Here is a 14,196-nt window from a genome sequence, read left to right on the forward strand (position 1 = left end):
ATTTTCGCTTTATAAGTAAAGAAAATTGTGTTTTCTACGCTAAAATTATGATAATTCAGTATAAGATAAATGCAATAAGCTGTTGTACACCTCTCTCGTGAGAATGAAATTAGTCGAAATAAGAGTACATTAGCTTCTAGGAACCTATCAGCACTTTTGGTTGTAATAGATGCACGTGTGCTTGTACAAATAACGTTTAAATAATGTACAAATAACACGTCAAAATAAAACGGTGTTTCAATGGTTCAAGAATTCAACTTTTCAATTGGCGTTGCCATTTGTTATAGCTGATAAGAGTTGGATACCACGTATTTGGCGTTGCCATTCATTAAGGGTAATCTTGGTATTTCGTGTAAATCGTCATTTAACAAGTCGGGAAATAAGAAAAACGATGCTCGGGATAAAAATACGGTGGTGACCGGGGAATATACGTTGAAGTTTGGGGGTTATTTGTAAAAACGGAAATACGTGGTGGTAATTTGTAAAAATACGCAAATACGTGGTGGTTATTTGTAATTTTTCCTTTTTATTAAACAAAAGTTGTAGCGAATAATATCGTTCCAAAAGTTCATATACACCCTCCGTCGGTCCTCGACAACCAACCCACATCCATATCACCACCAGCTCCTCCACCGCCTCTACGATCTGCGTTCTCACCATTGCCACCTACTCTACAATCCATCTCTTCATCACCGTCATGATGACATGATTGTCTTTTTCATCTCCTTCAATTGTTTGTCACTACAGCCACCGTCCGCCACTGATCACACCACCACCGTCAGCCTTCTCTGCCGTCAACAGGTATCCTTAATGTCCCTCTGTCCTTTGTTTGTTTGCGTCAATCCCTATTTCAGTATTTGATTTCTTTGTAAATCCCCATTTTATAGATCCCTAATTTTGAGTATTCATGTTTGCGATCTCAGACTTGGAGAGTTGGAGGCTTTGCTGGCTTTTATAGATAAGGATGAGTGGAGCTAGATTATGTGAGTTGTTAGGTGAGTTAGGGTTCCAAGGTCACTCTAAATTGGACCCTGATAGCTTTGAATGGCCTTTCCAATACGACGACGTTTGCCCCATTCTTGATTGGCTTTGTTCTTCTCTTCGTCCCTCCAATGTTCTTTCTCCTTCTCAACTTTCCCAGTTATGCTCCTTCTCTATTTCTCCCTTTTTTCATTTTTTATTCTATTTTGGTTGATTAAAGATTGTGGCACTTTTGTAATTTCAACAACCGTGTTTGGATTGTCTACTTATGATTACTGGTTAAGTTATGTTTGGGGAAATGTAGTCGCATTTGACAAATGCAATGTAATTGGATCTCAGCTGATACAGAAATTTAGTGTCGTGGAATGCAATTCAATCTAAGCTACATGATGTGGATTAATGTTACGCAAAATTGTCGTAATTATTAGTTTCTTAGGAGGAATCTTATTAGTAAATGACTAAAACCATTTTAATGATTGTTACCCTACAGTTGTCATATGAAACCATCGAGCATACTATTTGGGTTTTTTTGTTATTTCTTCGTTCATCAATTTCAGAAGCCTTGACATTTGGACTAAACTCGGCTGTTATTGGTAGCTCTGAAGATACATATGTGATCTCATTTATGCTATATTCTGCTGTAGGTTAGAGCAATGGATTCAATGTGTTAATGAACTTCAGGGGGTGTTATACTAATAGTGAATTCCTAGATTATCAGGGTCATGTGTGGAAACACATTGGGTTTAGACATCGCGAATCAACTAGTTGTATAATACTAACCTATTCGATGAGCTTGATGTGTTTAAGTTCTATGATAATAAGAGGCAAAAAAAAATCCAAGTTTTGGGTCTTCAAAATATTTTTAAGAAGATAGTGTTTGTGAATTGTGACGAATAAAAAAATGGTGTATGAAGCCATCCTTGACATTCCCACCTCGTGGACTTGGATACGACATATTTAGGTTTCCGGCATCGAGTAGGGGTTAGGCATGGCCGTTGGCGGTGTTATAGTCGTGCTTGCTTTATTGCTCTTTTTCTAATTTCAGTCTTTATTTGTTTAATTTAATTGTTTTTTTTAGGTTCTCAATTCATGGTGTCCTTTTAACTCTCCTTTATAACTTTACACGTGTAACCACTTTTTGTTTTCTTTGACTTTTCAGAGCTTATTCTTTACTACTATTAAATATCCATTCAGTCAAGTGTGTAGTTGGAACTTGGAACTCTCGATTTATTTTTGTTTCTATAAAAAAGTAAATATGAAAAATGGAAGCGTTGACCGTGTCCAAATATGAAAATTGGATACATTGACCGTGTCCAAAAGTTGTCGTGTCCACTAATTAATCGTGTCCTCGTGTCCTTAATTTTATGACTTCAAGTGTCGGACAAGGATTCGTAATACCCAAGTCCTAGTACCATAGCACATAAGGAGACTGAGGAGAGGGTAATCGTTCATGCTTGATGGTTGTGAACTTAAGCAGCATGTGTAGCACTAAGGATGTTTTTATCTATGTGGGCTAATAGATTTTACTTTGTCTTAAAGCCTTAAAACAAGAAACTAATCCAAATCAGCGGATATTATGAGCTAACATAATTTGTTTCATCTTTTATCTTGTATCAAAGTTAATGCAAGCCTCTTATTACCTTCAATTTGATGGTTTTGTTGGCTACTTTGTTAAAAATAAATAAGACGGCGATAGCTGTTCCGTTGTTGGAGGAACCACTTTTATAGTGGTTTTTAATAGCTTTAATGCCATTTTGTTCCCCAGGTATGAGCAGTTTGTACAAGAAGGACAATTCTTGGAGGTATGATTACATTTTTTTTCCTGTGCATTTTTTTAACTTCTATCGAAGGACAATTTCACATATCCATTGGTGTTTTGGTTTCTGTTATCTTATAAAAGTTACTTTGCCACATTGTGGCCAGTTACGCCTTTGATAATTTTGTTTGTTAGCTAATTAGTAAAATGATGTGTTTTTTTCATAAAGAGACCAGGAAGGCATGGTATCAATTCTTCATTTGAGACTTGATCTCGCTCAATGTGCTACAAATGCGTCTGATATGGCCTGATAAGGCGGTCTTCGTAAAGTGTGAAACATTGATAAATCGGTCGTGAATCAGTGTTACGGCCGATAATTAAAACGTTTTAAGGAGGCTTGCAATCTGTCCAAGTGGATAGGATGCCTTTTTTTTGCAAGTGAACAGTTTAGCTTTAATGCTGCTGATTTGTAAAAAGAGTCCACATATGGCCATGAATCTTGCTTGCATGCTGCATTTGACTTCGTATAGGGGGACGACTTGGATTTTGCATATGACAGTATTTCTGCATTTTCGACGAGGAGAGACAATCAGGAGGCAGTTTTCGGGGCTGAAGAAGGATTGAAGGAAATCAGGTAATATAGTAGTTGCTTATATCTAGTTTCCATTGACCTTCAAGTTACTGACAAGTTCTTGATTCACATATTAATTTTATTTTTCGAACTCCAAATTGATCGTCTCAGCATGCTGAAAACAATTCGACTAAATTTGAAAAGAATATTTGACTTTGATGGTAATTCCCGTTACCGGTGTCATCATCTTAGCTTATGGTCCAACTGTATTCTTAATAAAATGCGGTTGCATATATAAAGAGAGGATGATGCTTAGCTTACACAAATTTTCTGATTTCATCAATGAATTTTCACTTATTTTGAAATCACCTTCTACATAAATCTACAAGGAGTGAATATATTTACTCCATCTGTTTTTGGGAATTTTCCAATTTCCTTTTTGGGATATTTCTGTGGTTTGTTCCAGTTCTCTTTTCAGGAGCCTCTTTTATGCAAATGACCAAACTAGCGATCTGTTACCCAAGTGAGATTAGGAGAGAGAAAAGGAAAAGGGCTATTATTGTACTCCACGATGAGAGAACCTTATTTTTGTGTTTCTCATATCTTGTGGCACTTTTATTTTGGAAAGTATCAAAGAAACAACGGAAGTAAAATTAGTAATATGATTCTCCGTATGTTCTAATGTAAAACCGTACTCCAATAAACTTATCATTTTTCACGTCATGGACTGAACTTTGCAAAAAAGAAAAAAAATTACTCCGTACTAGCTAATAGTAAAACCTGCAAAGATAATTTTGATCTCATGTTCTGTTCAAATAGTTTGATGGTATTTGGCAGGGTTACCTAATTCGCTCACCTAGGGTGCGAATTGCGAATTGATACGCGCGTATTAATTCGCAATACGTTTTCGAATTAATTCGCACTAATTCGCGAATTATATATTAAAATCAGCGAATTCTAAAAATTCGATTCATGTATTAAAAACTAAAAATTCAACATGAATTCGCCTATTTAGGGGGTCTTTTAGTCTTTACCCTTTAAAATTCTAGACATTTCCTTTGGGAATATTGAGTAACGACTAGTAGTCATAATCAACTACCCAAATTTTACAATAAGACGGTCTTACGACGGTCTCAAGGTGTGAGACGATCTATTTTCAAAAGCAAACATTTTATAAGATACTAAAACAAAAAATTAATTGTTTGAAAATATCCTAATTTAAAATGTAATTAGGAACTCTTATAAGCGTATTAGTAATAACGAATTCGCGAATTGCTTTTTTTTTGTAATACTTTGCGTATTGAATTCCCTACTTTGAGCGAATTGCGAATTCGAATTATGTGTATTATGAATTCGGCAACCCTGGTATTTGGTGGATTTATTATCTGCACCGTCTTTTGCTTGTTCTAGAATTTCCTATCAATTCTGCTCTCTATTTGTATGCTGATTTATTTAATTGTATATTTGTATTGCAGAATGTATTTCCATTACTTCTTGGGAAAATGCACGTGGTGCCCTTGAAGTTTCGATTTTTGCCCGAAATACCCAATTTTATGTTCCGGAAATCTTTAAGAGGCTATAATTCGTGTCTACGAGTTCAGAAAATGATAATTTTTTTTTTTCAAATCGATTATCTTTTCGAGAATTACGATTTGAAAAAAAAAATTATCGTATTTGGATCCCGTGGCTAGGAGTTTTTGTACGTCAAAGTTTTTTTTACCGAACAAACTTTGAGTGACCATATCTCTTGCTCACGAATTCCAAACTCGACAATTTTTTTTTTCAAGTCGTAGTTCTCGAAAAGATAATCAATTTGAAAAAAAAAATCGTCACTTTCTGAGCTCGTAAATACGAGTTATAGTCTCTTAAAGTTCTCTGGATCAAAAAATTGGGTATTTCGGGCAAAATATCAAAGTTGAAGGGCACCGCGTGCATTTTCCTTTACTTCTTTCTTGTATATGTTGTAGCCTTTCTGAATTAATTGCTGATTGTCTTTGTATGTGATGCATTACATTTGAGGTTAGGGATGCTACATTGTCTTATAAGGCCGAAGCGTTGGAGTTACAAAGACAGCTTAGTCAGCTGCAGTCTCAGTTTGATACGCTAACTGGCCATGCTTCATCTTTAATACAAGGAAAAAGAGCTAGAGTTGTTGCAACATCTTCTGTTACAGGCCAACTTAGCACAATGGAAGATAGCCTGTCAACAAGAAATTTGGAGGTATGACCATGTCATCACGTGTACAGAAGTTTCTTTTGTTCAATATCAATCATAGATGGGTTTGACGTTGCTTAATCTCTTAACCTGCTGTTCTGAATCTCAAACATTTTGATGTTATCATCTGTTTCACGCCAGTTTATATTGTTACTGTTTATTAGATGAACGCAGTTCTTGGAAGGATTGTTTCAACTGCTCAGGAATTGGCCCATTATCATTCAGGGGACGGTACGTTATTATCTGGCCTTATCCTTTTGCAATTTTCTTAGTATTCTCACTTCCCTATTCTGAAGTGCTTGGCATTAGTCACTTTGTACTTGCTCATGGTAATATGGTATGTAACTCCTCTGATCTCACATCATAAAATTCTATTATGTGGAAATAACACCCATTTGTGGTATGCAACTTTCATTCTAAAAATCTCTATCTGTGACTCCAAACTTGCAAACTTATACCATGGCGGGTTTACGTTATGGTGATGAATTCACGTAAGTCCAAGGAAAAGTTCTACATTGATATTCCACTGTCATCTGTTACTGATTTAGTTTGTTTCTCTCCCTGTTTAATTCATCTGTCTCTGTTTATTTATTTATTTTTTCCGTTTATCATCTACTCTGTACACTGCAGTCTGGTGGCAACAAACACACTTTTTAACTTTTTATTTTTTTGTTGTGACGCAAGTTTGTTTTCTGTGACTGAGAATGTGATTAATCCTGCTTAATTTTCTGTCTTTTTTTCTTCGAGTGTGTGATATATGAGAACAAAGTCGAAGTTTGGATTGGAAGCTCAATTGGTCTATGAATAGCTCCACTGTTGTTAAGAAAAGAATACGTCTTGTTATAAGGATGAGGCTCAAGATGATTATAGGTTTACCTGGAGTTTCCTTTTCAGTTTGTTGTTAATTTGAGAATAGCTTGTATTGACATAATGACATGTCAGCTTTTTCTTGAAACTATGAGCATATTGAGCTAATAGATTAAAGTTCCCTTACCAGGATCAATTGTTACCGTTCATCTTGTCCGGGTATCTAACAACTTAATATACTATATACATATATTTCTTTGGCTCTTGATAGTGCAAGTCAGTGACCTTAGGCACGTCAAGTGACATTATTCTAGTTGTTGCAGATTGCGGAGTCCTCACTTTCCCTTTGTGTATGCAGATGATGTCATATACCTTGTGTACTCTGATTTTCATCAATACCTGATTAGCGATTCAGCTTGTTCGAAGGAAATAAATCAGTGGTTTGCTAAGCATTTGGACTCGGTATGCATGACTTAGTATACATTCATTCTTAAAATCTACATCTTTAGTGAGTTCTTTTCTAAACAAGGCAGCTCTCGCTCATTGCTACGTGCAATATTATTGGATTTTTCTGATCAGGTTCCTTTCCGGTTGGTTGCCGAGGATGGAAAAGCTAAATGCTCGTGGATGAGTCTGGATGACATCTCAAACATATTAGTAAGAGGTAACCTATTTAGCTGTTTTCCTATGAATCGTTTCGAGTGATTAATGAGTGTACATAGCCAACCCCGAATCATTTTGAGTGATTAATGAGTGTACATAACGAATGCCAAATCATTTTTAGTGATTAGTGAGTGTAACATAACCTACCCCGAAACATTTTGGAACTAACAATTTTTTGTTGTCGTTATAAAGTTCTAGTATATCTTGAATCTTTGAACTTGTGTAGCTTGCGGTGGTTAAGTAATATTTAGAGTGTGGACATAAATTCTTTTGGTTGTTTTAATCTAATATAGGAGATTTGAAATAATAATTTCTAGTGCTCTTAAGATGTATTAAGCATCCTGGTTTTTGACTTAGAAATCTGTAAGATGCACAGAACTTGGTTTAATTATGCATTGCGAATTTCTGCCTATTAGATAGACGCTTGACATTTTGCCCTTATATCTCAGATTTAGAAAATTGTCATCATCAGCGGGTTTCTGAGCTGCAGAGGCTTCGCTCTGTGTATGTATTCTTGTTCCAATCTATTCTCATGGTACCGATCATTTATTCTTTTCCCGGGTTATGATAACTAGAGATGGGTGCCCGCTCATTTTTGTACATATAACATACCACCATAGCTGTAAGTGTTGCCTTTAAATGGAGGCGCCCTCTCGATCTCACTAAGTTGTTTAATTTTGCTCTTACATTGGCTTTTTATGTGAGTACATGCAAGTGAGGAATAATCCAACGCTCACTTTCACTGCACAAAACATTCTTAAAAAGGAAATTTTGAACTATAGTATGAGGACGCCTAAAATAGGTTATCAGAGGGAGTATATCTTTGCCAAAGGGAAGGGGCAGGTGCTAGGGTCAAGAAATACATGTTCAATGATTAGACGTGGATGTGTGCCACTTGTTTTCCTTAGTATCAGCTTTTAAGGAACCTGCTATAAAAGGAAATTTTGAACTATAGTATGAGGACGCCTAAAATAGGTTATCAGAGGGAGTATATCTTTGCCAAAGGGAAGGGGCACGTGCTAGGGTCAAGAAATACATGTTCAATGATTAGATGTGGATGTGTGCCACTTGTTTTCCTTAGTATCAGCTTTTAAGGAACCTGCTATAAAACTTCTTTATAGCTTTTCTTTACATTAATCTTGGCAGGTTCGGTACTAGTGAGAGGCAATGGGTTGAGGCCCAAGTTGAGAATGCTAAGCAGCAAGCCATCCTTGTTGCTCTTAAAGCTCAAGTTGCTTCTGATGAAGCTCACATTCATATGGATCTCCATTCTCTCAGGTACGAGTTTCTTCTACTTGTTTATGTTCCAATGTCTTTTGTGATAAAGATGTTTATGAGGAGTGTTCTGTCTTCCCGCCCTACTCCCAACCCCTTTTTCGATAAGATATGTTGTTTTGTTACCTTATATACAAGGGCTTAAGTGATTGTAGAGCGTTGCATCTGTCAAGTAATTGTAAGTGTAAAGGATAGGTGAGTATGCCTCTTTTGTTGAAGTTGTATTCACAACGAAACACACAATTGTCAACTGACATTTAAGAGAATAAACCGTGCATATGTTTGGGTCTTCGGTGCCAAATTGCTGCAAGTTTGGGCAAGAGCTAACTGGTGGCAGGTGAAAAGGTTGAGAGATAGAGGATATATATTTTTGATTCTGGAGGAATTGGACTACTGGACAGAGGGTTGATGGTGCAATACAGGCAAGGAGATTCGGTGATGGGGACGGGGTCAGAGGTGGGGAGGGGTGATTAATTTAGGGAGTTTTTTTGTTAAAGGAGTGTTGGAAATGGGTAACTGGAAATTAGATGTGCGACATTAGTGGATAGATGGATGACATACAGCTCTTGACATTTTAAGACTCGTACTGTTATCTTAGAACATCACACCCTTATCAGAAAACCGAATAGATTTTATCAGAACCTTGTGATCAAAGGGTTTGTAGGAGAGTATATGTACTTTTAGCTGTTTCTTTGTGCTGCTTGCTTTAATGTAATTGCTTCTGATGATGTTATGGTCAATTATCAGGAGAAAGCATGCAGAACTGGCAGGAGAGCTTTCAAATCTTCATCACAAAGAAGAAAAATACTTATCCGAGGTGTGTTTTCTTTTACTGCAACTTAATTTTAAGAGTAACTTTTTTTGGCAAGGTGTGAAATCCTGGTTGAATACTAAAAAAATTGAAAGTTAGAAACTGAGTCAAGCCAAACTCAGAAGCTTGTGTTGTGCTGCTTATTTGAATCCTTAATTATAGAAATTAAAGGGCGCTTCTAAATGATATTTACCTTCTAGCTTATGCCTTAAATGATGTGAAATGGTTTCAAACTTGAGATAAATTTGATATAGAAGTTCAACGTTCAGAAGATTCTAACTATACCAATAAAGCAGTTTTTCCATACTTCATGTACATATATTGCTTCCTCCATATGATACAGAGCCTTGAATTTGTCTAAATGTAAGTAGGTAAGGATCCGTCTGCTTGTGTTTAAGATTTCTTCACCAATAATACAGTTTTTCATACGTCATGTACATATATTGCTCCTCCATATGATACATAGCCTGGATTTTGTTTCAATGTAAATAGTTTAGGGCTGATCTACTCACCCTTTACAGTTTCTTCACATATTTGGCATCATAAGAGATTTACAGTATAATGTCCCTTGATGTTTGCACTGAACGTTCCATTTTTTTTCCTCTTTCCTTGTTATAATTTCGAAAGACTATTCCTGATCTCTGTTGGGAGTTGGCTCAGCTTCAAGATACATATATTTTACAAGGTATTAGAAATTTTCTTTTTTCCCTTACTTACCGAACTGATGGCTTAACAGATGTGAATGTTCCAATTTAGGTTTTAAGTATATATATTTCCTTATTTAAAAGCTATTTATTTTCTTTTCTGCAGGTGACTATGATCTAAAAATCATGCGTCAGGAATTCTATATCAGTCGACAAAAGGCGGTAGGCTGGATTGTCAAATTAAGCTGTAGTTTTTTAATGCTTTTATGCAAAGGTCATACTTTTTTTTCTCTTTTTGTGATACATACCCCCCCTCTCTTTCCCATCATTAAGGAGATTGAGGTTCTGCCGAATAGATAAAGGAATTATTGTGCTCTCCCTATGTATATGGCTCTATGAAGCTGCCACCCATGGAAGGTGCTTTCTAAGAGTTTTGGTTTCTTTTTCTAGTATAAAGTGTACATAGGTTGATGGAGATACTTAGAATACCATCTTCATTCTAGGTGTTTCCAACGTTGGAAGGATTTTAGTTTGGCTTGGTGCCACGAAATTTGATTCTTGCATTTTCCCCCAATCCAATTTGCTGACCAAACTGGGCAATTGTCCTCCTCACGCTCTCTTTTCCCCTTCCCCTCCAAATTTCTCCATCCATATGAGCGGTTACTCTTGTTGGGGGAAAAGGAAGGGATCGAAAGAAAATAAATGATATTTTTATTCTATTAACGGTTGTAATAAACTCTATTGATTGTATTGGGGACTTAAGGTAATTCATCATCATATTGCTCTTCCTTGCTTATATATTGACGAGTTCACTTATATATGCTTTGGATACTCCAGAATATTTGTGATATGATGACTTGGAAAGAGAAAAGTACTTCGTATCTCCCCGCTGGTTCAATCCAACTAGCTAAACCCCATCTCTTACCATTTGGGCACCTTGTTAAGTCACTATTTTTCTGTTTTTAAATGATATAGTAGAGTTGTGTGCTGCACTAATGTACATGTAGACAGAATTTGTCTACACTAGTATCGGGGTATGATGATATTAGGTTTCTAGGGGAGTTTTGAAAATGTCACAAAACTTCAGTTATTCACCCAGTGTCCTCGTTCTTTCTACTCTGTATAGTGGTTGAACTCATTTCTGCTGTTGAGGACATTACTGTTCAGTATCTTTGGCGCTGTTTATGTGAGTATGCATATTGCCTTGGTGGGGCTGGGAATCTGGGACCAGCATATTTTGCTTGTGGTGGTTGTAGATTAGAGTTTACCTCCATTTGCTTCTCAATAGTTCTCATGTACACCCTAGTCCCTACCATCATACATTTTAATTTTGCATGATGTCAAACTAACTTGATCCCTTTATATTTATTGGCAGTTCATTAATCACTTGATTAATCAACTCGCAAGGCATCAATTTCTGAAGATAGCGTGTCAGTTGGAAAAGAAAACAATGCTTGGAGCGTATTCACTGCTCAAAGTCATTGAGTCAGAGCTTCAGTCATATCTCTCAGCTACAAAAGGACGAGTAGTAAGTCTACTGGGTAAATGTGTCATGTCCATCTAATAATCTTTGATGGTCGATCTTGTGGATAACGAAATATTTGTGATACTTCGTATATTGTAGATTCTTACGGAGTATTTCATAACCAAAGATTTGTTGGATCAATATGATATCGACATAGGACTGATTACCCATTATGTGATCCTCGTATATCATTTCTACCATGCTATCCTTAGTTGACAAAGTGAGGTTCGTTTTAGCAATACTTAGTGTTGAACAAATCCATTTTAGCTGTAAAAAGAAATGTAAGATTTCGAAAGTGTAAACAACCTTTTGGAATAGAGGGGGTGAAAAATAATTACATCGTAACTAAGGTAAACAGTGTATTAGTCACTAGCCAGAATTCGCATATCTTTATTTACGATGTTTTAATGCTGCAACAGGGCCATTGCCTAGCCCTGATTCAGTCTGCTTCTGACATACAAGAACAAGGTGCAGTGGATGACAGGGACAACTTCTTGCATGGTGTTAGAGATCTTTTGAGTATTTACTCAAGTAATGCCCAACTCTTTTTTGAAATCTTCGAACCTTTTGAAAATTTTCATTTGAGTGCCTTTATGATTTTATCTAATTCCACTTGAGTTCTCTGAGGTTTCACTAATTCCACTTTTGTAAATATCTCACTGATGAACTGTAATACAACAACAACAACAACAACATCAGAGCCTTAATCCCAAAATGATTTGGGCTCGGCTGACATGAATCATCCTTTAGAAGTGTCCATGGGTGAACGCACACCTCAAAATGCGAAAATATAGAAAAGAAAAAGTGAAAAACAAAAGGGGAGTAAAACATAATACAAAAGAAGGTAAACTTGAGGTTTTTAAAAAAAAAAATCCACTATAAATAATGTTTATAAGCATGATAAGTTTTTTTCTGGCAATTTTGACACGACATTAGTTTCAATGAAAATTGATTATGTTATACTTCGTACCTTGTACCACAAAGTGAGGACATCTTCAATCTTTATATCACCAAAGTGAGAAACTGTTCTAACCCCATGGTCACGAAAGCAGAATAAATTTTCTTATCTTATTGCAACATAAGTTTTCCCTTCTCTTTTCGCATTGTGAGGTGTGCGTTCACCCAGGGACGGTTCTAAAGGATGATTCATGTCAGCCGGCCCCAAATCATTTTGGGATTAAGGCTCTGATGTTGTTGTTGTTGTTGTATTGCTGGATGTTAAATACCGTTATCTATTTTTGCTTGACATATTGTGTTAATATCCTTAATTCCTTATCAGATGCTCAGCCTGGTGCCTCTGCATATGTCTCAGCACCTGGCATTGTTCAGCAGATAGCCAGCCTTCAGTCAAACTTGATGGCTCTTCAATCTGATCTTGAAAGTTTGCTGATCGCAGACCGAAATAGATGCATAAATGAGTTGTGAGTCAAGTTTAATAATCAATTACACCTCTGGATGGTGAATGTTTTAATGTAGTTTGATAGTATGATCTTGATCTTTGCTTTCATCCTGTGATGCTTTGATTTTCTTGTTTCAGGTGTACACAAATTCAAAATTTACAGCACCTCCTATTTGCCTCATCAACAACTGCTCAGCCTTTACTGACACCCAGGGTAACCTGCTATTTTTTTGTCTATCAACCTTGATAATATCACCTTGCTACCATCCTGACAATGCTTTGATTTTCTTGTTAAAACTAATGTTGAATCTGCTTGGCTGTTACGTTGCGTGTCAATTTACCTTCCTAGATGGTCTCACATGGTAATATAAATGTGAGACCAGCATAACAAAAAAACATACAGTCATACACGCACTCATTCACTCATTAACTCGCTCAAAATTGTAATTAAGGAATAGCTGTGTCATTATATCGGTCAGCCTCATGACTTTCTTATCGTGAAAGCGTTTGGTACGAGAATACGTGAGTAACTGGGTATTATGTGCATGTATTTTTGAAACGGTTTATCAGTTTGTTGATATTGTTATTCAGGCATTCGTGTTTAATGACTTTAATCTTACGCTGCTGGACAGCCATTAACAAAAGAGCTTGATGAACTAGACAAGGTCAACGCGAAACTCTGCACTGCAGTCGAGGAAATTAATGGAGAGCATATTAAGAAAAACGAGGTACCTAATCTAGTTGACAGTTGTCTAACTTCATTTTTATTCATCTAAGGCTGAAAACTATACTATATCTTTTAGTCCGGGTTGAATGACGAACTATGCTACGGATTATAATGTTGCCCTAACACACAAGACTGTTTTCGGTATCATGTAGATAATGAAGCATCATTCGACAGAAATAGGAATCCAAAGACGTGTTTTTGTTGATTTCTTCACTAATCCCGATCGTTTGAGGAAACAAGTAATGGAGCTGACTAAACGAGTTCGAGAATTACAAGCTCCATGATGCGCTTAGTGATGCCTGTACGTAACTTTCTAGTTAGAATTTGTATGCAATGTGCATTTGTATTTAGTTCTGTTTGTATGGGTTTGAGAGCTCACTTAGTTCTATCTTCAATCAGCCCTAAATTGGCCCCTCTTCTTTTGGCGAGTGATGAAACGTGTTTTTACCATTTTTATCTCGTTCGTTCACCGTTGAAATTTATTTCACCCTAAATTTCTTTCCGAAAATGGTCTTACTACCTCTATACTTCACATTGCAATTGTTCGATCAATTTATTCTTCCTTCATTAGGATGCTTATTTCACATATTTTATTGGGGAAATGGCGATTGACCCCCATAACTTTGTGTAATTGTAAAATTAACCCCTAAAACTTTTAATTGGAGTGATTAGAACCCATAACTTGGCTAATAAGTGAAATTAAACACATTTATCAAAATTTCACAAGAAATTCAATTTATTATATAATAAAAAGTAAAAATGGTTATGTTTTTATGAAAAATACAAAACAAAAGTATAAAAAAATTAATCATAAAATAAAGGA

General features: G+C 36.1%; 1 protein-coding gene across 2 annotated transcripts; it reads left to right on the top strand.

Moving 5' to 3' along the window:
• Positions 1-523: 523 nt before the first annotated feature.
• LOC141611525 (AUGMIN subunit 3-like) lies at positions 524-13,823 on the top strand. Of its 2 annotated transcripts, none has more exons than XR_012528640.1 (19): positions 524-801; positions 924-1,140; positions 2,747-2,783; positions 3,268-3,371; positions 5,333-5,528; positions 5,687-5,753; positions 6,688-6,791; positions 6,909-6,993; positions 7,442-7,496; positions 8,139-8,270; positions 9,015-9,084; positions 9,706-9,763; positions 9,889-9,944; positions 11,098-11,250; positions 11,667-11,778; positions 12,527-12,668; positions 12,785-12,860; positions 13,238-13,374; positions 13,526-13,823. XR_012528640.1 is itself a non-coding variant. In XM_074430081.1 (19 exons), the coding sequence occupies exons 2-19, from the start codon at positions 965-967 to the stop codon at positions 13,655-13,657; spliced, it is 1,851 nt and encodes a 616-aa protein (XP_074286182.1). In that variant the 5' UTR covers positions 524-801; positions 924-964; the 3' UTR covers positions 13,658-13,823. The 2 variants fall into 2 exon arrangements, 1 of the variants encoding a protein (XP_074286182.1); XM_074430081.1 differs by having other exon boundaries at positions 13,279-13,374.
• The last annotated feature ends 373 nt before the right edge of the window (positions 13,824-14,196 follow it).

This window comes from Silene latifolia, chromosome 11, assembly GCF_048544455.1.
Source record: "Silene latifolia isolate original U9 population chromosome 11, ASM4854445v1, whole genome shotgun sequence".
Taxonomy (NCBI): domain Eukaryota; kingdom Viridiplantae; phylum Streptophyta; class Magnoliopsida; order Caryophyllales; family Caryophyllaceae; genus Silene; species Silene latifolia.

Excerpts from the sequence above, each read along its gene's own strand:
- LOC141611525 (XM_074430081.1), top strand. The coding sequence starts at position 965 with ATGAGTGGAGCTAGATTATGTGAGTTGTTAGGTGAGTTAGGGTTCCAA. Across the intron at positions 5,529-5,686 it reads TGTCAACAAGAAATTTGGAG|ATGAACGCAGTTCTTGGAAG; the intron begins GTATGACCATGT and ends ACTGTTTATTAG. Across the intron at positions 9,945-11,097 it reads ATATCAGTCGACAAAAGGCG|TTCATTAATCACTTGATTAA; the intron begins GTAGGCTGGATT and ends ATTTATTGGCAG.